The sequence below is a fragment of the Salmo salar genome, chromosome ssa20 (assembly GCF_905237065.1).
Source record: "Salmo salar chromosome ssa20, Ssal_v3.1, whole genome shotgun sequence".
In the NCBI taxonomy this organism is placed as follows: domain Eukaryota; kingdom Metazoa; phylum Chordata; class Actinopteri; order Salmoniformes; family Salmonidae; genus Salmo; species Salmo salar.
This window is the reverse complement of record NC_059461.1, coordinates 67,879,535-67,903,649: the sequence shown is the minus strand read 5'-3', so window position 1 is coordinate 67,903,649 and position 24,115 is coordinate 67,879,535. Positions and strand designations below refer to the sequence as shown.

Genomic DNA, 24,115 nt, shown 5'->3' with positions numbered 1-24,115 from the left:
TAACGTCTAATGTAACTGGCCCCTCTAACAGTACAACTGGCCCCAGCTTGGCCCCCCCCAGTTGAAATGGTCTAGAATCTCCAGACGGACACATTTACTCCGGAAAGAATGGACCATCGCATTGCTTGGGGAGTTTATGCATTGGGTTCCCTAATTATTTTCCTCCAAGCAGCCCCACGAGCACCCTCAACACCAATCTTTCTTGGGATGCAGGGAAATGACCATATTTAATTCTCAAATTTAAATTAAAAACGTATGTTTCTCTTTAAGGATTGTATCTTTCTAATGTCAACCAATACTGCGAAATTGATTTAAATAATTAATGTGAGTTTGCTATTATCCAAATAGTCCTATCTGTCTTTGGAAAGAAAACATTTATTTAATCATCCGTTTTTAAATAATCGCCAATCACGCGTGAATGTGCAATTTCCATCTAAACGTAACACTAAAAACACCACTTACAATTTCATTTTTTTTCTGTGCAATAACCTAGAATAATAATGTATTATTTCACGAATAATGGGCAATATTTGTGGTGCACTCAGATCATTTAAAAAAGTGTATTTTCCTTTGATAGCATTTCGTTAGTAGCCTATTAAAATACCAAATATAATACTAACTATACATCACAAGATGAGAGATGCCGTAAGATAGTTTCATAATGGTGAATGATGTCGTAAAAAATACAACTATTTGGCATCTGTTAAGCTAATTAACAAGGTCGAGATTGTTATTGCGAGATTTTGCATCACCGTTTAGGCTACTTTTACGCACGTTTAGGCTCATCAATCTCTGACATTTGTATTCGTTTTTTCGTTCTTGGTGTTATAACTCCGTTTAGCGATTTTTAGGCCTAAGTCTTAGGGATGTTGGCTATATGGAGCATAATTTAAAATATCTATAAAATAATGAAAATAACTTGTCCAACAGTGTCCCATGAGTGCTCTCCAGATATCTGTAGAAAACTGGCGAGATTGTCCAATGATAGTCTTATTCCCATTAATATAAATTGAGAAATGTATGTGCTTCGACAATTCACTGTTAACTTAAAACAAACTTAAAATAACAATCGTCTTCTTAAATGTCCTCTATCAATCGTATGGCTTGAGGAAGGATGTGCGTAATTAATTTAAAAACGAAATCTTTGGTCACGTCTGAAAAGGTATTGGAATAAAGTATTTACTCTGATGCAACTAAAATAATGTATAAATTAGAAACAAAAGTCAATAATTATTTTGATACTCCAGGATTAAAAGTAAAACATTGGCTAAGAATTTTCTCTCCATCTGCACTAGCCTATTTCGTCAAAATCAAAACTATAGGGATTGTCTCCATTTGTGTCTCAATATGAACACAATGCTGTGTTGTGCATTTCCTACATTTTAGAATACAACTAAGCTAAATAAAGTGGAAAGAAAAACCCTTTGGAATTACCTGGACTTGCATAAATTGATCATGAAATTTAATCTGATCTTCATCTAAGTCACATCAATAGACAAACCCAGTGTGCTTAAACTAATAACACACAAACAATTATACGTTTTTATGTCTTTATTGAACACACCGTGTAAACATTCACAGTGCAGGGTGGAACAAGTGTGTGAACCCTTGGATTTAATAACTGGTTGACCCTCCTTTGTCAGCAATAAACTCAACCAAACATTTTCTGTAGTTGCGGATCAGACCTGCACAATGGTCAGGAGGAATTTTGGACCATTCCTCTTTACAAAACTGTTTCAGCTCAGAAATATTCTTGGGATGTCTGGTGTGAACTGCTCTCGAGGTCATGCCACAGCATCTCTGTCCGGTTGAGGTCAGGACTCTGACTGGGCCACTCCAGAAGACATATTTTCTTCTGTTGAAGCCATTCTTGTTGATTTACTCCTGTGTTTTGGGTCATGGCCCTGTTGCATCATCCAACTTCTTTTGAGCTTCAATTGGCGGACAGATAGCCTTACATTCTCCTGTAAGATATCTTGATAAACATGGGAATTCATTTTTCCGTCTATGATAGCAAGCTGTCCAGGCCCTCAGGCAGAAAAGCAGCTCCAAACCATGATACTCCCTCCACCATACTTTACAGTTGGGATGAGGTTTTGATGTTGGTGTGCTGTGCCTTTTTTCTCCACACATAGTGTTGTGTGTTCCTTCCAAACAACTCAATTTTAGTTTCATCATTTTAGTTTCATCCAACTCAATTTTAGTTTCGTCCACATAATATTTTGCCAGTAGCACTGTGGAAAATCCAGATGCTCTTTTGCGAACTTCAGATGTGCAGAAATGTGTTTTTTGGACAGCAGTGGCTTCTTCTGTGGTGTCCTCCCATGAACACCTTTCTTGTTTATGGTTTTACATATCGTAGACTCGTCAACAGAGATGTTAGCATGTTCCAGAGATTTCTGTTAGTCTTTAGCTGACACTCCAGGATTCTTCTTAACCTCATTGAGTGCTCTGTGCTCTTGCACTTCTAGGGAGACTAGCAACAGTGCTGAACTTTCTCCATTTATAGACAATTTGTCTTACCATGGACTGATGAACATCAAGGCTTTTAGAAATACTTTTGTAACCCTTTCCAGCTTTATGCAAGTCAACATTTCTTAATCTTGGGTCTTCTGAGATCTCTTTTGTTCGAGGCATGGTTCACATCAGGCAATGTTTCTTGTGAATAGCAAACTCAACATTTTTGAGTGGTTTTTAAAGTGCAGGGCAGCTCTAACCAACATCTCCAATCTCGTCTCATTTACTGGACTCCACATTAGCTGACTCCTGACTCCAATTAGGTTTTGGAGAAGTCATTAGCCTAGGGGTTCACATACTTTTTCCAACCTATACTGTGAATGTTTAAATTATGTATTCAATATAGACAATAAAAATACAATCATTTGTGTGTTATTAGTTTAAGCAGACTGTGTTTGTCTGTTGTTGTGATTTAGATGAAGATCAGATCTAATTTTATGGCCAATTTATGTAGAAATCCAGATAATTCCAAAGAGTTTGCATACTTTTTCTTGCCACTTGCTTTGAGAAATGCTTCATCCCAGAGGTGGTGACTATGTCCTGCATTATTTGTACTATATCTACACTAGTTATTTATGCTATATTTTTCCCTTTAAAGCCTGCAAATGTTTGTGTACAGGGAAGTCTATGCATGTCATACATATACTGTAGGCTATATGTGTAATAATGTGATCCATTTTATAATGTGTGTGCAATAAAAACAAAAATAGTGATATAAAAGTGATGAGTTGTATGACATATACATTCAAAACATAAGAGTCGGTTCTGTGATACTTGAGGTACAGGAAGTGAGTATCAATGAGTACTTAAGGAATCCAGCACATAAACATACACACATTCCCCCAGCTCATTCAACACTTTTCTGTGTCAGACTCATGGTCATATTTAGACAGAAACTTCAATAGCACCTGCTGAAGAAACCCACTGTTACCACCACAAATAGCCATGCTGCTGTATCTGTAAGTATTAAAGTTCTAATGCAGCCATTTTTATCTAAATATCAAGCATTTCTGGGTAACAATTAAGTACCTTACTTTATATATATATTTTATTAAAATGGTCAAAAAGAAACAGAAAGCAATAATTTTGCTAGGACTGTCTGGGAGTGGAGAGGGGAAAACTGAAAACTAGCTGTTTTTGTCAGAGAGGATTGGAACTCTCTTTCTTATTGGTCTATTAACTCATTTACTGCATGGTGATGTCACCAGGCAGACCAAAACTCAATGCCGTTTCAGTGTAAGAGCTGTTTGAAAAGACTGCCTGATATTTCAGCCTGTTTTGCCAGGATGATCTTCATGTTCATAAATTTCAAAGCATTAGTCCATCCTCATATTGTGGAACTAAACACTACAATAACAAAAGTATGTGGACACCTGCTCGTCAAACATCTCATTCCAAAATCATGGGCATTAATATAGAGTTGGTCCCACCTTTGTTGCTATAACAGCCTCCACTCTGTTGGGAAGGCTTTCCACTAGATGTTGGAACATTGCTGGGGGGACTTGCTTCCATTCAGCCGCAGTCAGCATTCTTGGGTTGAGGTCAGGGCTCTGTGCAGGCCAGTCAAATTCTTCCACACCAATCTCAACAAACCATTTCTGTATGGACCTCGGTTTGTCCACGGGGGCATTGACATGGTAAAACAGGAAAGGGCCTTCCCCAAACTGTTGCCACAAACCTGGAAGCACAGAATCGTCTAGAATGTCATTGTATGATGTAGCGTTAAGATTGCACTTCACTGGAGCTAAGGAGCCTGAACCATGAAAAACAGCCCCAGACAATTATTTCTCCTCCACCAAATATTACAGTTGGTACTATGCATTGGGGCAGGTAGCATTCTCCTGGCATCTGCCAAACCAAGATTCATCCGTCGGACTGCCAGATGGTGAAGAGTGATTCATCACTCCAGAGAACGCGTTTCCACTGCTCCAGAGTCCAATGGAAGCAAGTTTTACACCACTCCAGATGACGCTTGGCATTGCGCATGGTGATCTTATGCTTGTGTGCGGCTGCTTGGCAATGGTAACCCATTTCATGAAGCTCCCGACGAACAGTTCTTGTGCTGACGTTGCTTCCAGAGGCAGTTTGCAACTCGGTAGTGAGTGTTTGAACCAAGGACAGATGTTACGCGCTTCAGCACTCGGCGGTCCCATTTTGTAAGCTTGTGTGGCTTACCACTTTGCGACTGAGCCATTTTTGCACCTAGATGTTTCCACTTCCCAATAAGAGCACTTACAGTTGACCAGGGCGCTCTAGCAGGGCAGAAATTTGATGAACTGGCTTGTTGGAAAGGTGGTATCCTATGACGGTGCCACATTGAAAGTCACTGAGCTCTTCAGTAAGGCCAGTCTACTGTTCAAGTTTGTCTATGGACATTGCATGGCTGTGTGCTTGATTTTATACACCTGTCAGCAACAGGTGTGGCTGAAATAACCGAATCCACACATGTTTAGGGGTGTCCACATACTTTTTTATATATGGTTTATACAAACATTGTAAACTCATGTTTTTGACTGCACCGGGCCTTTAAGATCATCAAAAGTTCAAAACTGAAACTACATAGGTGTGATAAAGGGCAGAACCAGACTTGACTGAGATGTATAGGGAGGGAGATAGATAGATAAACATCATAGTCTGGCTGATCTCATTGATCTACTTCTACTGTTTTGCCTGCACGTGACATCACCACCTGATGAATTTTCCCTCACCTTTCTTGGGGCTCATCCGAGATATAAGTTAACAAAAATAGACGTGTGAGGACAAAGATAAGGACAGATTTCTGGAGAAAAAAAAAATATATATATTTTTTTCTCACCTATTTCTTTCAACTATTTAACCAGGTAGGCTAGTTGAGAACAAGTTCTCATTTGCAACTTGGCCAAGATAAAGCAAAGCAGTTCGACATATACAACAACACAGAGTTACACATGGAATAAACAAACATACAATCAATAATACAGTAGAAAAATCTATATACAGCATGTGCAAATGAGGTAGGATAAGAGAGGTAAGGCAATAAATAGAACAATCTAGAAAAAAAGAAACGCACACCTTTAAAGGCGAGGTGCTGGCTAGCGGAGTAGAACACTAGAAAATAAAGGAAAGCCGCACACTCTAAGAGCTCAGATGCAAAAATGTAATAACCAACCGATACCCTGATGAAGACAGCTTCGCTGTCGAAACGTTGGTTATTAAATTTTAGCATCTGAGCTCTTAGAGTGTGCGGCTTTCCTTTATTTTCTAAGGCAATAAATAGGCCATGGTGGCAAAGTAATTACAATATAGTAATTAAACACGAAGTGTGCCTCTATCAAACAAAATAGGCTTCATGGGGACTGTAGCCACCTTTCCTAGACGGCTGCGGTTAGACCAGGATACTGCTCTTAGGATGGATCATGTAACCTTACACCAACACTCTTGGCAAACTTAGCGTCTAGATACAAACATTATAATAACATTTTCATTACTCACATGAGTAAATGTGGTTTAGAGGTAAAGAGGGAGAGAGTGAATCAACAGGTAAGCTAGTACAGAATGGGGCTTTGTGTATCCTGGGGCAACTGTAATACGGTCCTGTTTGCTGTTAATTCAGTAATAAATAACAGCTATCCTCTGACAGGCGTTGATAATAACCCCACACCTCTAAATCCCTCAGCCAGCAGACTCAGTACCACAGGGAAGAGAGTAAATCAACATGAGGAGAGGGACTGAGGCAGGTCTCAAGATGTGTCTGAGCACTCAGGAGCAGCTTGTGCTCACCAAGACCCTATAGCTAGACCACACACACACACACACACACACACACACACACACACACACACACACACACACACACACACACACACACACACACACACACACACACACACACACACACACACACACAGACAGACAGACAGACAGACAGACACACACACATAGACATAGGTGTATGGACAGCTAACAGTCTAAAAAGACCACTTTACAAGAAACAGTCAATAATCCCAGCCCCTCTGGAATAATTCATCCGGGGCTTATGGGGGACATTAAGGAAGTGAGTGAGTGAAGAGGGGCAAGTCTAAGCTGTTTGGTATGTTTCGTAATGATAGTCAAGCACTGTAAATCAGTCCCAGACCTGGGCCTCCATAATCAGCACACTGTGGGTGTGATCACCTAGCAAGGTAGAGCCGCCACCCTGTGAAAGGTAGAGCCGCCACCCCCCCCACCCCCCACCCCCACCCCGAGGCACCTGCCTGTTTCTTCCCAGTAATCTCCCACTGTCTCAGTATCTCCCACTGTCTCAGTATTCTCCTCTCTGTCTCCCTGTCTCCTCTCAGGTCTACAACAGAGTTACCTGTGGGTCTGTGTCTGCCAATATTTGCAGTGATCGCTGATATGTAGCCTAAAGCTCTGTGTGTCCGGGACCTAAAAACATAACATTTCAATACAGCTACGCCCGGAAGTGACCTTTTGTTGCAGGTTTTTAGGGAATCTCCTGTGTGTTTTAAGTATCATGTTCTTTCTCTCACAAATAATAATTTTCTTCTAAAATCATCTTGAGATTAATATGAATAAGCTCTAAATTATAGTTAATTTACTCTACTGCATTCTACAACTGAGACAGCATTTACATCATTGCATAATTAATAAAATGTATCCAGATAATGTATTCTAAATAAATGTTAAGGCAACCCGGAAGTTATTGCAATATTTTAAAATGGGACCCGGAAGCCGTTGGACAGACAACACACGAGTGTGGCGTTGGAGCGATTGAAGAAGCCGGCAAAAAGCTAACATATTTACTAGATAGTTTTCCTGATAAAATCGCCATTCGTTGAAGAAAATATGTAAGTACAATGTGTGCTTTGTTTGGATACAGTAAAACAGAGACCTCATCAATGTGGAAAGATGTGTAGCTAAATTTGTCTAGCTGGCGGGCTAACGATAGCTGTTCGTTAGCCAGCCATGATGATCTAACGTTATTAGCGATAGTAACTGCTGTAACTAGCTAACATATATTGTAGATGACCCATGTTGATCATAATAAAAATGGGAACTTATTAGCCAGCAAGCTAATACATCTTGTCTTTGGCCTCTTCATGTGAAACAGTTTTCAAACTTTGTTAGCAGCTAACTGTTGGTCTGAATTAACTTTAGTTGTGTCAAGTCGCCATAATCATCATCATCACGAAGTCTATCAACAATGTTTGAATTGCCTGGAGTTGAACTCTGTTAACAATGAGCATCCTCAATAATCCTTCCAGGAGCCTGTTAAATAAACCCAAGTCTGAGATGACTCCTGAGGAGCTCCAGAAGCGGGAGGAGGAGGAGTTCAATACTGGGCCCCTGTCTGTGCTCACCCAGTCTGTCAAAAACAACACACAGGTCCTCGTCAACTGCCGAAACAACAAGAAGCTGCTTGGCCGTGTCAAGGCATTTGACAGGTAGTTATGTAGTTAGGCCACTGAGTTGGGAAGTCATCCATTGGAGTTATACGGTTAATCACAAATGTCCAGCAAAGAGAGACACAAGAAAATGTCTGCATTTTGTCATCAAATGTTACCCATATCCTCCCAAAGGCTTAATTCTTAATACTTTTTGGTTAACTGCATACATTTGTATTCCCTTCTCAATGCAGACACTGCAACATGGTCCTGGAGAATGTGAAGGAGATGTGGACAGAAGTTCCCAAGAGTGGCAAGGGCAAGAAGAAGTCCAAACCAGTAAACAAGGACCGTTACATCTCCAAGATGTTCCTGAGAGGAGACTCTGTAATCGTGGTGCTGAGAAACCCCCTCATCACAGGAAAATAGACTGTTAATTTGCCCACTTCACCTGTCTTTGTCAAATAGATGATGGCAGGCAGTGGGTGGACTGTCATTATGTGAAAATTATGTTTTGTTTTGGATCAGAGAGGAATCTGAGCTGTGTGTTTAGAATTTAGTGTGAGAAAATGATAACTTCACTCTTTGGATTGCTGATTAGGATCCTTCTTGGCATTCTGTTTTGTTTAGGGCGCTCTTTTAGTATTTCATTTTAATAATAAAATACGAGAAGTATGGTATTCAAAGTGTTGTATGTCTACACACTCTTAGCCAGATGTATTCTCTACTGTATGTTCTATCTCAAAATCATTTCAGGCTTGAAAGCTAGGGATATGTTGGGATGAACAGAACTCTGACTCTTGACTCCTCTTTCTCCTTCCTTCTCTCCATCCTCTAGCCTGTTTCCCCTGGCAGAAGCTAGGGTGTCAGTGTTGATTTCAGGCGGCAGCGCTCAATATGTGACAAACTGCCGTTTTAAAGACCCATGCATTATAGATGAGACCAGATGTGATGACTGTCACTTCACACCCCGCTCTGCGTTCTCCGTATTATCTTGTCCCTCGCTGTGGCTCACCCTCTCCTGACCACTTTGTTAGCTAATTGTCTCAATAGCATCTATTTCTTCTCAAACAGTTGGCACTTTAACCAGTGTGGTAGGCTTGAGTGACAAGGTTATTTTCCATTAAGTGGCATATGTGCAAGAGCACAATCATTTTCATTTTACAGGGCTCTTAAATCATACGTCTGAATTAACAGACTGCATGGCTCTTTAGGTTTGGTCAAAGGTCAGAGTATTCCCTGCTGGGCATAAAGAATAGGACACTTAGTTATGCATAAATCCCGTTATGTCTTCATGATTGGCATCATCTAACCTTTAGAGTCCCAGTGGAGGAGGGACATGATACATGAACATTGTTGAGGCATTTTGTCAAACTCTTCCTTATCCCCAAAATAACAAGTTAAGTTTCCCATCTTGAATGTTGTGAAGTTAATGCCATTTTAATGTTTGCAGAGCAGTCAGAAGCAAGATCTCACAGTTCCCTGTATGCAATTTAGCCTAAATCTCACTCAGTCTTAAGTGTTGATTCCTATTCCATATTTCCCATTGAGGCGAGTCCTCTTATAGCTGACTATAACTATTGTGCTTCTCTATTCCCACAGCTACTCCAATCCTATTCATGGTTGTTATGCATCATACACTTTCAGCTTTTGAGAGTTTTCCCATGCTCTTTATTTGCCCACCTGGCCCTTCAAAGCCTGGGGCTGTCCTTCTCTTTTTTCGGTCTCTTACTGCAGTAGTTCATGTTATCACCAATAATACAGTATATTACTGCAGTAGTTCATGTTATCACCAATAATACAGTACATTCAGTCTCTTGAGTGTTCTGTTTAGTTACAAACATGCACACCTATTCATTCATTCCTATTGCGTTCTAGAAAAGGGTGCCATGTGTCTTTACGTGAGACTTCATGAGTCCAGTTCCCTCCAGATTTTGGGGTGTGGATCTTCAGCAGGAAGGGGGATGTTTTATTCAGTAGGCAGCTGGGGCAGAAGGCGCATAAGAGGGGAAGTGTGATTATGATAGCATTCGGGCATGTGTTGATACTCCGCGCAATGCAACACCCTCGCCCGGCATGCGGCTCACACTCGCCATCAATCGTGCCCGGTAACCCGAGCTGCCGCAGTTTGTTTCCAAGCAGATCCATGGTCGGGGTGTCAGTGCAGCGAGGCAGGTGGAGAAAGAGTGATAGAGTATGAACTATAACACAGCAGTGGAGGCTGCTGAGGGGAGGACGACTCATAATAATGGCTGGAACGGAGCGAATTGAATATTTGATACATTCCACTTATTCTGCTCCAGCCATTACAATGAGCCAGTCCTCCCAATTAAGGTGCCACCAACCTCCTGTGACACACACTTGAGGTCACCTCATCACAGTGAAAGAAAAAGTGCTGCTACCCCACACATCAAGGCCAACATTATAATTTTTTTTAAATTCTTCATTTAATTAGGCCTACATTTAGAAGTATTAATACATAGACATCCCATATGTTACTTGCAGACTAAAGGAAAATGTGGAGATACAATGTGTATTGCTACATGGCCAGGCCAGCTATGTTGCTCTGCTATGTGTTGTTCTTTTCCTGTTATCAATCAGATAAAGGTGCAATTATAGACTACATGGAGACGAATGTATTTTCTGTATACAACCTGACTGGAATGTTTTTTTTCTCGAACAAAATAGTAGGTTTACACTTCATTATCACTATCAACCCATAAAACCATTCTCCTCTCAATTAAAACCTGTAGTATCTTCTACAGCGCCATCTAGCGGTGTATATTAGTAGTGTATGTTGTTTGGCCGCCCAATAGAGGGCGTGCTTAAACTTTTTAACTACTGCAGGCTACATGAGTGCAGAACGCGGAGCAACACTCAATGTGCCTGTCAAACACAACCAGTCTACAGACCGAACAAAAAGTTAAAGAGGGATAAACCTCTAAGGTTTGATAAAGCATTGTCCTCATGAAGACAAAATGAAGAGTTTCAGCTGTATATCTTCCACTGTGCAGTGCCTCAGGTGATCCTCCCCAATTCCCCTAGTAGAGGTCATAGACCTAGTCCGGGTCAACTCATTTGGGCAAAAATGTATTTAGCTTCCCTCTGCCTGGTGACCAGCACAGATCTCAAACACATAGTGTCTCTACCCCTCCCCCGCTCTCCTGTCCACACACACTACTTTTAACTGAATGGCATGTTATTATAATTAAAATGTTCTTGTGAATCTAGGATGTATTAACAAACAATATTTTGGACATTGTGTTAGGTGAGAAGATCATTACCCTGTCAAACCTGTTTCTGAAAGTTCCAGTGGTTACTGCCAACATTTAATTTCCTGAAAAATAATCTGTGGTCAAAATAACTCTTGCATATGGTTCTATTATCTATTATGCACAGTGAAATAATCCATGACCCATATTAATCCCTATTAAGATGATTAGTACTCAAGGACCCTGCCTCTACCAACATTCCATTTTTTCCCCAGACTAATTTTCAATCTCTTCTCATTTTTGCTACAGTCCTAGACTCACTGACATGAGGGCACGAAAAAAAAACACACACACACACACACACACACACACACACACACACACACACACTTAATGTACCCGGGTCTTCCTCTTATTTCTCACTGTCCAGCCGCTCTAACATAAACCTTGGTCTCTACCTTAATCTAACTCTCATATTATCTAATCACTGGTGTCCAAGTCCATCAGGCCCCATGTGAAACTGTGCCAACTATGGAGAGAGCTGACGTCACACTGTGGAGAAGTGGTACAGAGGACAGGAGGGGAGAATCCTAACATTACAGCACAGTCTACTTCTGGGTGAACCACTTTCTGGGAGTAGAGGAGTCTTTGACACACACATACATTTTCATTTTCTCCCCAGTCTTCCACAAAATGACATGTTTTTCTGAGGAAAATCTGATTATATAATTAACATGAGCTTGAAAATGTGTACTCTATTTTTGGGTGCAGTTTCAGTAGTGGCCAGCAGAAAGCAGATTGAATGGAGGGTGCTCAAATTGTGTGACAGTTGCTCAGTAGATTGTAGAATGGTCAGCTGTCGTGTGTGTGTGTGTGTGTGTGTGTGTGTGTGTGTGTGTGTGTGTGTGTGTGTGTGTGTGTGTGTGTGTGTGTGTGTGTGTGTGTGTGTGTGTGTGTGTTAAGGCCTATCAGTGCTTCAGATGTTTACACATGCCATCGAGACATAATGCATTCCTCCCTTTTCTGATCCAATTCCCTCTCCCCCATACGGAGAAAATAGGCTACAGTATCGCTCAAGAAGTTTTAGGAATACAGTGCAATATTTCATGTATATATTGGCCATATACTGCACCTCCTTGGCCCTTACTGCTTAAATAGTCTTTCCCATTATCTTCCTCCTTCATTATGTATGAAGTTAGTAGGTCTATAGTGGTGGCAGGTAGCCTAGCGGTTAGAACGTTTGGCCAGTAAACAAAAGGTTGCTGGTTTGAACACCCGAGCTAGGAGGGTGAAAAATCAGTCAATGTGCCCTTGAGCAGGGCACTTAACCCTAATTTGCTCCAGGGGCACTGTACTACTATGGCTGACCCTGTAAAACAACACATTTCACTGCACCTATCTGGTGTATGTGGCAATATAATTATTTGTTTTAGCCTACATAGAGTCTACAGCTAGTTTCTTAAACTACTTGTTGTCTCACCATTACTAATGTTATGTGCACAACGTTGATTATAGATAGGGCAGTCTTGTTTAGTGCAACAGGCCTATGTTGCTTAAATTCTAAGTACAGTATGTTCCCAACTTTCCACCAACTGCCTTGAACACCCGAATTGTAGTTATGCCTTTCAACCACTAGGGAAAGGCAGAGTGGTGTGGATTCTTCCCAAGGTTAGTGCTATCCGGGATCCTTGGGACATGGACATCCCTCGCCAAAACCCAAACCTTAACCCATTTAAAACGTCCACTTCAATGGGGGGACGTCCTAAGGATACCGTATTGCAATAAAAAAAATCGAACTACATAGAGGGGCCGGTGAACATGGAAAGAAAGCCTACTTCGAGTTGAAAACTGGAGGCGGGTTGAGTTTAAACACCAATGAAATTACACAGACCGGGAAGGTCTGAAGAAGATTCCCAGCATTACCGATCAAGAGGAGTTCCCACTTTGACAAAATTGAGAAAGAGGCTTTAGTTTGTCCTGACAGTGTTCGCTCGTTTGTGGTAGTCTGTTTAGAAAGGAGAGATGAGTCTCGGATCCTGATTGGAGTTGGCAAGCGCGCTCCACTACTGTATCCACTCTTTCAACTCCTCTCTCTCCGAAACCAGGAAATCATCGAGGTGTGCTTCTCTTTATCCTGCTTGTGGATCGTAGGCTATCCCTTTACGTGTATATAGATGTGTATCTTGCCGATATCGTCGTTTTTCTTTTCTTTTTTTCTTTTTGAACCCCGGGCTTAGATCTGAGGCCGAAAAAACTGCATCGGAGAGGATCTCCACTCTCGCCTAACAATGAGGTAAAGCAATTCAAATCTGATCGGTCTGTTCATTTTGTTTTGTGACTACAATACAACATATCGATTTTTGTGCGCTTGTAATGATCGAGCATGGCTGGTGCAAGTTTTTGTTTGGAGTCATATGATTTATCATATTGTAACTTCGAAAGATCTCGAACTGTTTTGGTAGTCTAGTTTTGTCTCGAGATAGCCTAAACATGTCATCATCAAAGTGACCGCCAGACTAAATCAACTTGTTTCAATGCAGAGCACCTGATACAATGTATCACTTTGTAGCCCATTGGAATTTTGGAAGGGGATGAATGAGAGAAGAATCAGAGAAATGCCAGCTCGAGCGCTCTGTCCCCTTGTCATACCGTAGAAGCCTGCTGCTCTGTGATAGTTTAACATATTGTCAAGTGGCTTAATTCCAGTACAATAGGCCTAAGCCTAGAGGGCATTAGACCGGGTGATTTGTACTTTACTTGAATTACAATTTGTGTCCCATGGTGATTTGCATGTATCATGGAATCAATATTTGTTGTCCTATTTGGGACATTTTGGTGGGAAATGGAACTGTAATGGTGCCCTGTGGTAGAGCACGCTGTTGTGTATGCTAGACATGGAGTTGTCTGGTCAGCTGGCCTGCCATAGTTCCACTGCTAGACATGGAGTTGTCTGGTCAGCTGGCCTGCCATAGTTCCACTGCTAGACATGGAGTTGTCTGGTCAGCTGGCCTGCCATAGTTCCACTGCTAGACATGGAGTTGTCTGGTCAGCTGGCCTGCCATAGTTCCACTGCTAGACATGGAGTTGTCTGGTCAGCTGGCCTGCCATAGTTCCACGTATCCATGCAAGGACCCTATTCCCCCGTAGTTGGCCAACCAGGCCTGTACACACAACCAAATTGCGCCGAGCATGGAACAAGCCAGTCAACGAATTCCACATCCTGTTGCAGCCTGTGAAGTTGGCAATTACACGCTTTGAAGCCAAGACTAGTTAGGCCTTTTCTGGAATGTTATTTTTTTCCTGATTCAAACACAATGGCCCTCGCATATCACCTGGGCCTATGTACATTTGTATTCTATAATCTATCTGGGACTCTATCCACAATGTATATTTTTTGTGATTCCATAACCTGTGCAACAAGTTATTTATCTTTAACCAATCTTGAATTTCTCACTGCTTTTGCCAAACCAAGTTGAGTAAGTAAGGCCTTGTATTGTTTTTAACCTGTTGCTGGTCACTTTGGTTTACTTTGTTAAAGCCAACACTGATTTCTAGGCCTAATGAATGAATGGGCTCTGGCCCCATCTAAAGAGGTCATGTCATTTACCTTGCTTACATAATGGGTGAGGAATGTAATGTTGTCTGTCACGTAATCAAGTTCATTGTCCTCAGCATAGTTTACCATATGTGAATGTTGAGACAAGTGTAGCCAGCTGGTTAAATGTCCCATGGTTTCTCCCAATACAGGTAGGCCTAGATCCTGAGGTGACCCACATCTACTAAATAGAAACCCCCGTCAATACATCCAAGGAAGTTTATTACACAAAGATAACCATATTCTCTGACCACCCTGGCTGTGCATACATCCTCCCTATAACCATAATCAGCTGAGACAGTTTCCTCCCTGTTTCTCTATCTCAGACTACACTGTCACACAGGAAATGCATCGGTGTCTGGTACTAACTGACTCCCCTGGGCTGGGCTAGCATACAGTAGGCCTACACGGGACACCCTTCAGGTGTAAGGTGGGTGTGAAACATGTCACATTCGATCTAAGAAGTTGTTCCATGCACTGTGTCAAAACTTTTTATTTGGTTATGTCACATGTGCCAAATACAACAGATGTAAGGTCTACCTACAGTGAAATGCTTACTTACCATGGTTGGGGTCAATTCAAATTGAAGGGAGTCAGTTCAGGAAGTGAACTAAAATTATAATTCAATAATCGAAAAAAGGGAATTTGTTTTCAATGACTTGTCAATCAAATTAAAAGCAGAAGCTGTTTTATTTCAAAAGTTTTTTGTATATATTTTCTGAATTTTAAATTCAAGCCACTTCCTGAATTGACTGCCTTCAATTTGAATTGAGCCCTAACCCGGTTACTTACAAGCTCTTTTCCAACGATGCAGAGTTAAATAATAAGAATAGAAAACACAAGTAGTACCAATACACTATCAATGTGTAGGGGTACATGGTAATTGAGTCAGATATATACATGTAGGCAGGGGTAAAGTGACTAGGCATCAGGATATATAGTGTCTAGCAAGGAACTGTGTTTGGGGTGATAAAGGCTGCTCTCACCAGTTACAAATGTTCTCCTTTCACTCTTACCATGTTGAGCACAGTTAAAATGTATATATATTTTTTTACATTTTGGGGAATATTCAGAGGTGGAAACTTTCTGTGGGAATTAACGGGAATATATGGGTATTAATACCATTTAAATGTAGATGTTTTTTTGCATTGGATATATTTACCATATCATATGGAGACAGAAACATAAACCTTTTATCTTATCATAATTAGACATAATTGCAAATAATTAAATCCTTCCAATAGAAAAATGAATAATTTTGTTACGAATTTAACTTTAATTAAATCTGTTGACTCTTCACATGGGATGATTTCAATGAACAACAAAAGAAAGGAAATATTGAATGATCCATCGCATCTCCCAAAAACGTTTTCAACATCTGTAAAACGACAGTCTAGAAACTAAAGCTTTGGTTGTCTTCCTCTCAGGCTTCCATGTCTTCTCCCTGGACCTCCTCAATGTCCACCTCTTGAAAATCAGACTCTGAGGCCTCATCTTCACTGTCCCTTTTCAAACTTGTTGAGGATGGCTTGTTGTCAGGCTCAAAAAGCTGCAAATTTGCCCAGATGGCCACCAATTTTTCAACCATTGTATTGGTCAGCCTGTTGCGTGCTTTGGTGAGTGTGTGTGTTCCCAAACAAGGACCAGTTGTGCTCTGAGGCAACAGGGGAAAGAGCCTCAGATCCACAAAGTCCCTACCACCAGGTGGCTGATGAGATTTGTTGGGACGACTGCCATATTGCATCTCCATAAGAAAAAAGCCCTTGCTTGGAAGTGTAATTCACCAGACTGCCAAGAACCTTGCCCTCATCCTGGTCAAGGTGGCGAGACACGGTAGTGATGATACCATAGGGCTTGTTGATATCTGCACCAGACAGGATGCTCTTGCCAGCATACTTGGGGCCCAACATGTACACTGCGGTGTGTATGGGCTTCAGGCAAAAGTCTAAATGCTTTTTGATGTTTTTCAGAACTGCAGTTTCCTCTGCTTGGAGCAACAGTAAAGTGGGCAGGGCAATATGGATTTATTCTCTTACATCTGCAAGCAGAGTCTGAACATCAGACAGGATGGCATTGTCTCCCTCAATCCGTGCAAAGGCTACTGCTATAGGTTTCAGGAGTTTTGGGCTGCTTACCACTCTCTCCCAAAATACATCATCCAGGAGGATCCTCTTGACGGGGCTGTCCATATCAGCAGACTGTGATATGGCCATTTCTTGGAGAGACTCCTTCCCCTCCAGGAGACTGTCAAACATGATGACAACACCAACCCAACGGGTGTTGCTGGGCAGCTTCAATGTGGTGCTCTTATTCTTCTCACTTTGCTTGGTGAGGTAGATTGCTGCTATAACTTGATGACCCTTCACATACCTAACCATTTCCTTGGCTCTCTTGTAGAGTGTATCCATTGTTTTCAGTGTCATGATGTCCTTGAGGAGCAGATTCAATGTATGAGCAGCACAGTCAATGGGTGTGATGTGAGGGTAGGACTCCTCCATTTTAGACCAAGCAGCCTTCATGTTTGCAGTATTTTCTGTCACCAGTGCAAATACCTTCTGTGGTCCAAGGTCATTGATGACTGCCTTCAGCTCATCTGCAATGTAGAGGCCGGTGTGTCTGTTGTCCCTTGTGTCTGTGTTCTTGTAGAATACTGGTTGAGGGGTGGAGATGATGCAATTAATTATTCCTTGCCCACGAACATTCAACCCCCCCCATCAGAGAAGATTGCATTACAGTCTGCTTTGTCTACGATTTTCTTGACCTTCACTTGAACTCTGTTGAACTCTGCATCCAGCAAATGAGTAGATAAAGCATGTCTGGTTTGTGGGGTGTATGCTGGGCGAAGAACATTCAGAAATCTCTTCCAATACACATTGCCTGTGAGCATCAGAGGTGAACCAGTTGCATACACAGCTCGAGCAAGACATTCATCAGCATATCTCTGACTACGTTCTTCCATTGAGTCAAAAAACTTCTGATTCCAGGAGGACCATGAGCTGTTGCTATCGATAAGGTGTCTGCTTCATCATTTTCACCTCGACTAGAAGTAGAGGGACTTTTGTCAGAGGTTGCTTGTTGTGAGCACTGAGGGAACTTTATGCACTTGGCCAGATGATTCTGCATCTTTGTTGCATTCTTCACATATGATTTGTCACAATACTTGCAAATGTACACAGCTTTTCCTTCTACATTAGCTGCAGCGAAATGTTTCCACACATCAGATAGTGCCCGTGGTATTTTCCTGTAAAGATTATTAAATAAAAAAAATAAAAAAATAAAAAATGAAACATGTAATGGAAACGGGTGAATTAACACTCAGTTACCAGGCTCAAGCTAGCTAAAACCCACATGGTAGCAAAAACTAACTAGCAGGAATTGTTAACAAGTTAGAAATGATTTAAACCCATTTTGCTGTAGGCTACAATTTACTAGTTAACAAAAAATCATATATGTCATATAAAATGTATTCATCCCACTCAGTATTGTAATCAAAACTTACCAGAAAGCATGTAGTCCTTGGCTCAGACAGTATAGTAGTGTGGGCTCAATAGCATCTCATTTGTGTGCAAGATCTTGAGAATCAGTTGTACATGTGATGGAAGAATTCACTGTGCATGCAGAGGGTTGCAATTCCATTGAATTGGGGATAGTTTAACCAAAATATGCCACAAGACCTAGAATTTACTTGTGTATCCTGCAAAAAAAGGTTCACTGTTATAAGCTAATTTTTATTTTATGAATTAAAGCAAAATTCCCCAAATTCCAGGACTTGACTTCCCATGGAAAATTTCACTAAAATTTCCTGGAAAGTTTTCCGACCCTTTGCAACCCTATAGAGCGACTTACAGGGTTAAATGCCTTGCTCAAGGGCCCATCAACAGATGTTTCACCTAGTCTGCTCTGAGATTCAAACCAGCAACCTGTCAATTACTGGCCCAACGCTCTTAAAGCCAAATCAAATCACCCCAAACACACAGGGCGGCTACCTGCCGTTATGTGCGTTTGGGGTGATAAAATGTTCCCTTTTCACTCTCTCCATGCTGAGCACCTATACTATTGGTTTACTTAAAAGCAGGAACACACACTCTGTAGGTGAGTCAGTCTCCTTTATTTCTCCCACGTCATTCTTTGTCTGCCTGCCTGTCTGTATTGAAATGGGCTATGGAGGCCAGACTGGCTTGTGTAGTCTCACAGGGAGTGTATTCCACTTGCTACCCTCCCCTCCCCCTCTACCATCATCAGTGAACTTTTAACCCCTAGTTGAGAAGTCAGAACTTATTATGGTGGATGTTTAGTTGTTTGTCTAACTTTGTCTCTTTGATGACACTGTCATGTAACAGTCATAATGTTGTAATCCTGTAGCTAAGACTTTTATGGCACATAATCATTGTGTATTTGTCATCACCAATCGTTGGTATGATTTTTATTTTTTCATGTCTCCATAAGTAGACTATTTCCTTAATTCCTTTGTTCATCAAAGTAGCTTCAGATGGGTTCCTTGTACAAAAATAAATTGGACTCGTGTGGAAATCAATTGGACTTGTGTAGTTGCGTGTGTGGTAGTATTCACTGAAAATACTTTGTGCGCCATCATTTATACATTATCACTGAATGACACTGTGGCCGAGCAATCTGTGACATGCTTCATCACAAGCTCTCCCATTTTTAAAGCAATTAGATGCAGTGCACAATGTACAAAAATAAGCCTATATTGGCGCAATCGAGACATCCAGTTTCCTTGGTGGTTGTGGGTTTTCTTCTATTACTAAGCATCTAGATTACAATATCCCCCCTTGTTCAGCGGTCACTCACACGTCTAGGTGGGTGCAGAATGGTGGGTAGGGCATGGTAAACAGGAAGCAACAGTTTGGCTTTGGTCACTGACCAAAGAATCCTCTACACCCTCCTATAGTACGGTATACTGACGGTGAGTAAAATGCATGTCTCATAATTAGGCTCACCTCTCAATTCTTCCTATGAAATTGCGCAAACTCAACATTTCGCAGTGTGTGTTGGGATAGCACTGCTCTGGGGCCTCCTGGCTTGTTTGATGTGGCTGTTGGAGGGTCTAATTAGCTGCTACACCCTCAATAATTTTTACCCCCTCAGCTAGCATTGGGACACTTGTGCATAAAGCAGAGGTGCGCATGAACGTGCAAATTGAGTTTTGAGGGGATTTGGGATTCTGCCTGACACTCCCATGTACACCATTCTGTTCCTTCCCTCCACCCTAGCTAGTACCCTTTCACACACCCATATCCCTCATTCCCATGCTCCCAGTTTCTCCTTTTATATCCCATCAATAAGAAATGTAGTGCTGCCTGTAGCTGATCCTTATAGATGCTGTAGGTAAGGAGGAAACTGTGGTTTCTCAGGGCCACTTGTGTCTCTGGAACAACCATCATCATCATATTCTCCTTATGGTTCCCTGGTCAACTCCAGGTCTTGGTTGGCTTTGTCCCAACAAGCCGAGGGCATCAGCATAGCTACACAGTGTAAACTTGCACCGTCACTGGAGCTGTCGGTGAGAAACTAAACACTAGGCATTGGATACCATAGAATTAGGAACTAAAATAGAGATCCTATGAAAATTACTATGTTGGATGCTGTAAAATCACGAGCATGAGTGGTCGCTGGCCGGGGCTGAGATGGGCTAGGTCTGACCTGGTGAAGCTAAAGCTTGTTGTGGAAGCCATGCTGTAACGTTTTAATGCACAGTCAGCAATGGCTGCAATTTCTCCGTCTTGTTCTCTTTGTCGCTCTCCATTCATAACTCTCTCTTCCTCCCTAGGTGAAAATGGAGAGGGAGATCTGTGGAAAACAGTTTTATAGCGTCAGCCATTGCAAAAATACTGTCACAAATACTGACTTTCCCTTCTGCCATACATGAGGATGCTAAGACAATGCATTAACTGGATACAAGCTATATTTTGTTTTGAAGCTTTAAATAGAGGCTCAAGCGATGCCACTATTGGTTAAATAGGGAGTTTCTTTTTTAGATTTGGCATCAAACTATTTCCTGCATGGGTGACATTTTTGTGAATGATTAGCGAAGCGACTAATGTTGTTTACAGAAACAGCTTTTGTGCTATCGCTGGACTGGTTGCCTCTTCACATCTCCCGATTGGGTCTCTCTGTCTGATATCTGTGTTGAATTATTCTAGGTTTAGTCATTTGGATACATTTTCAATGGGCAGTGAATCGTCTCTACTGAATGTCCACCATTGGGATATAGCTGTAAAAAGTACCACCTCGTTTAAAAGGTAGATTTACTGATCCTCATTCCATTGCTTCATTCTCAACTAACAAGCATGTTCATGCAATGACCCTTACTGACCACGAGGCAAGTTTAACCATTTTGAAGACACTTTATAAGATGGTGTGTGTGCATACTATCAAAGAGTAGGACAGCAACATTTCATAGATCCATGATTTGATTGTGTACTTCAGCAAATAAAAATGTACTTCCTGTGTCTTGACCAGCGTTGACCCTTTTGAAGCTGATGATAAAGGAAATTCTACTACTCAGCATCTATATAGCTAATGCTAAGTGTCAAGCCACAGGCATGCAGCACTCGTAGACCTCCATAAAGATGAGGTATCAACTCAATTTAGTTTCTATCCCTCCTCCCTCGCTCTTTTGTGCCCTGTGAGCGCAGCTTCATACCCATAACATATTCTCTAGAGATGTGGACAGAGTTACATGTCTGGACAACTGAGAGAGTGGGGAGTTTCTCTCATGTCCCCACCCCCTAATGAGGAGGGATCTTCTCCAATGGGCTATGCCTCCTCCTCAGCCTCTCAGGGAGGATACGCTTGGCCCTGTAAAAGGAATTAAGTGAATGCAGAGAGGAGAGAAATGATTCGATGGTCCAAATAAGGGCATAGTGAGTGCCAGTCACGGCACCCCCAGAGCGCTTCAGGAGCTGGAATGCTGCTTTTGCTCCTCGGCCTCTTTCAAGTGGTCAGAGGCCTGGCCCAGACAGCCAAGGAACGTTTCCACAACGTTGGAGAGACGATTCCAGAGAAACTCAGGCACCGATGAGTCAGCACACAAAGAATGCTGAGTGGTTTGGGCCTGACCGAGAAAGAAAGAGGAAAAAGTGAGAGTTGGCGCATGAAAGAGTTTGAGAGGCAGAACATAACAAGAGACAGAGAATCCGACACCTTAGCGAGGGAGAGAGCGAGCCTGGTGCTGTGTTTATTTAACTAGGCAAGTCGGTTAAGAACAAATTCTTATTTACAATGACTGCCTACAGCGGCCAAACCCTAACCTGGACGACGCTGGGCCAATTGTGCGCCGCCCTATGGGACTCCCAATCACTGCTGGTTGTGATACAGCCTGGACTCGAACCAGGGTCTGTAGTGATGCCTGTAGCACTGAGATGCAGTGCCTTAGACCGCTGTGCCACTCAGGAGCCTGGTGCTGTGTGCCTCACAGGGGAGAGACTAAAAGCACTAGTCTTCAGTCTGCATGTAGCAGCATGCTAGGACCTGTGTGAGGAGGGGCAGGCATGAGGAAGGGAGATGGAGAGTTAACAGCAGTAGGCAAAGGATTACAACAGGGGCCCTGGTCCTCCTCAATCTTTAGTCTGGGGGCTTCAGTAGTCAGCCAGTCAGTCCATACGGTTTGCCTCTTACAAAACGACCTGTTCTTCAAGGATCTGAGGTATTCTGTCCATTTATCATCCTATTTTGTGTACAGCCGATGTGTTTTTGTGTTTGACTGATTTAACTCTACTTGTTATTCAGTGCTGTTACTGTCTGTGTCCCACTGTGTTAGTGTCAATTGGGCCAGATGTACACTACAAAAGTATATATACACCCCTTCAAATGAGTGGATTCAGCTATTTCATCCATACCCGTTGCTGACAGGTGTATAAAATCAAGCACACAGCCATGCAATCTCCATAGACAAACATTGTCAGTAGAATGGCCCGTACTGAAAAGTTTAGTGACTTTCAATGTGGCACCGTCATAGGATGCCACCTTTCCAACAGGTCAGTTGGTCAAATTTCTGCCCTGCTAGAGCTGCCCTGGTCAACTGTAAATGCTGTTATTGAGAAGTAGAAACGTCTAGGAGCAACAACGGCTCAGCCACAAAATGTTAGGCTACACAAGCTCACAGAACGGGTGTGCTGAAGCGCGTACCACATAAAAATCGTCTGTCCTCGTCTGTCACTACAGAGTTCCAAACTGCCTCTGGAAGCAACGTCAGCACAAGAACTGCTGATCGGTAGCTTCATGAAATGGGTTTCCATGGCCGAGCAACTGCACCCAAGCCTAAGATCACCATGCGCAATGCCAAGCGTCGGCTGGAGTGGTGTAAAGTTCGCCTCCATTGGACTCTGGAGCAGCGGAAATGCGTTCTCTGGAGTTTTTATTTTATTTATTTATTTTATTTATTTATTTCACCTTTATTTAACCAGGTAGGCAAGTTGAGAACAAGTTCTCATTTACAATTGCGACCTGGCCAAGATAAAGCAAAGCAGTTCGACAACATACAAAAACACAGAGTTACACATGGAGTAAAACAACATACAATCAATGATGCAGTAGAAAAAAATAAAATAAATAAGACTATATACAATGTGAGCAAATGATGTGAGATAAGGGAGGTAAAGGCAAAAAAATGCCATGGTGGAAAAGTAAATAAAGTATAGCAAGAAAAACACTGGAATGGTAGATTTGTAGTTTGAAGAAAGTTCAGAGATAAAATATAAATAATATGGTGCAAAGGAGCAAAATAAATAAATACAGTAGGGGAAGAGGTAGTAGTTTGGGCTAAATTATAGATGGGCTATGTACAGGTGCAGTGAGCTGCTCTGACAGCTGGTGCTTAAAGCTAGTGAGGGAGATAAGTGTTTCCAGTTTCAGAGATTTTTGTAGTTCGTTCCAGTCATTGGCAGCAGAGAACTGGAAGGAGAGACGACCAAAGGAGGAGTTGGCTTTAGGGGTGACCAGAGAGATATACCTGCTGGAGCGCGTGCTACAGGTGGGTGCTGCTATGGTGACCAGTGAGCGGAGATAAGGGGGGACTTTACCTAGCAGGGTCTTGTAGATGACCTGGAGCCAATGTGTTTGGCGACGATTATGAAGCGAAGGCCAGCCAACGAGAGCGTACAGGTCGCAGTGGTGGGTAGTATATGGGGCTTTGGTGACAAAACGGATGGCACTGTTATAGACTGCATCCAGCTTGTTGAGTAGGGTATTGGAAGCTATTTTGTAAATCACATCGCCGAAGTCGAGGATTGGTAGGATGGTCAGTTTTACGAGGGTATGTTTGGCAGCATGAGTGAAGGATGCTTTGTTGCGAAATAGGAAGCCAATTCGAGATTTCACTTTGGATTGGAGATGATTGATGTGAGTCTGGAAGGAGAGTTTACAGTCTAACCAGACACCTAGGTATTTGTAGTTGTCCACAAATT

General features: G+C 42.0%; 2 protein-coding genes across 3 annotated transcripts in view; both read left to right on the top strand.

The window, feature by feature from the left end:
- The first annotated feature begins 7,220 nt into the window (after positions 1–7,220).
- Positions 7,221–8,560, top strand: LOC106581107 (small nuclear ribonucleoprotein Sm D2). Its single transcript, XM_014162851.2, has 3 exons — positions 7,221–7,343; positions 7,761–7,940; positions 8,135–8,560. Coding segments are annotated over exons 1-3 (357 nt in total). The 5' UTR covers positions 7,221–7,341; the 3' UTR covers positions 8,310–8,560.
- Positions 8,561–12,736: 4,176 nt separating this feature from the next.
- The window catches only part of vaspb (vasodilator stimulated phosphoprotein b), a 43,412-nt gene continuing 32,033 nt past the window's right edge, over positions 12,737–24,115 (top strand). Inside the window, exon 1 of one of the 2 annotated variants that reach the window (XM_045703848.1) lies at positions 12,737–13,385. In XM_045703848.1, coding sequence (XP_045559804.1) covers positions 13,381–13,385 — 5 coding nt within the window. In that variant the 5' untranslated portion in view covers positions 12,737–13,380. The remainder of the gene's footprint in view (positions 13,386–24,115) is intronic. The other variant, XM_045703847.1, reaches the window with a different exon arrangement.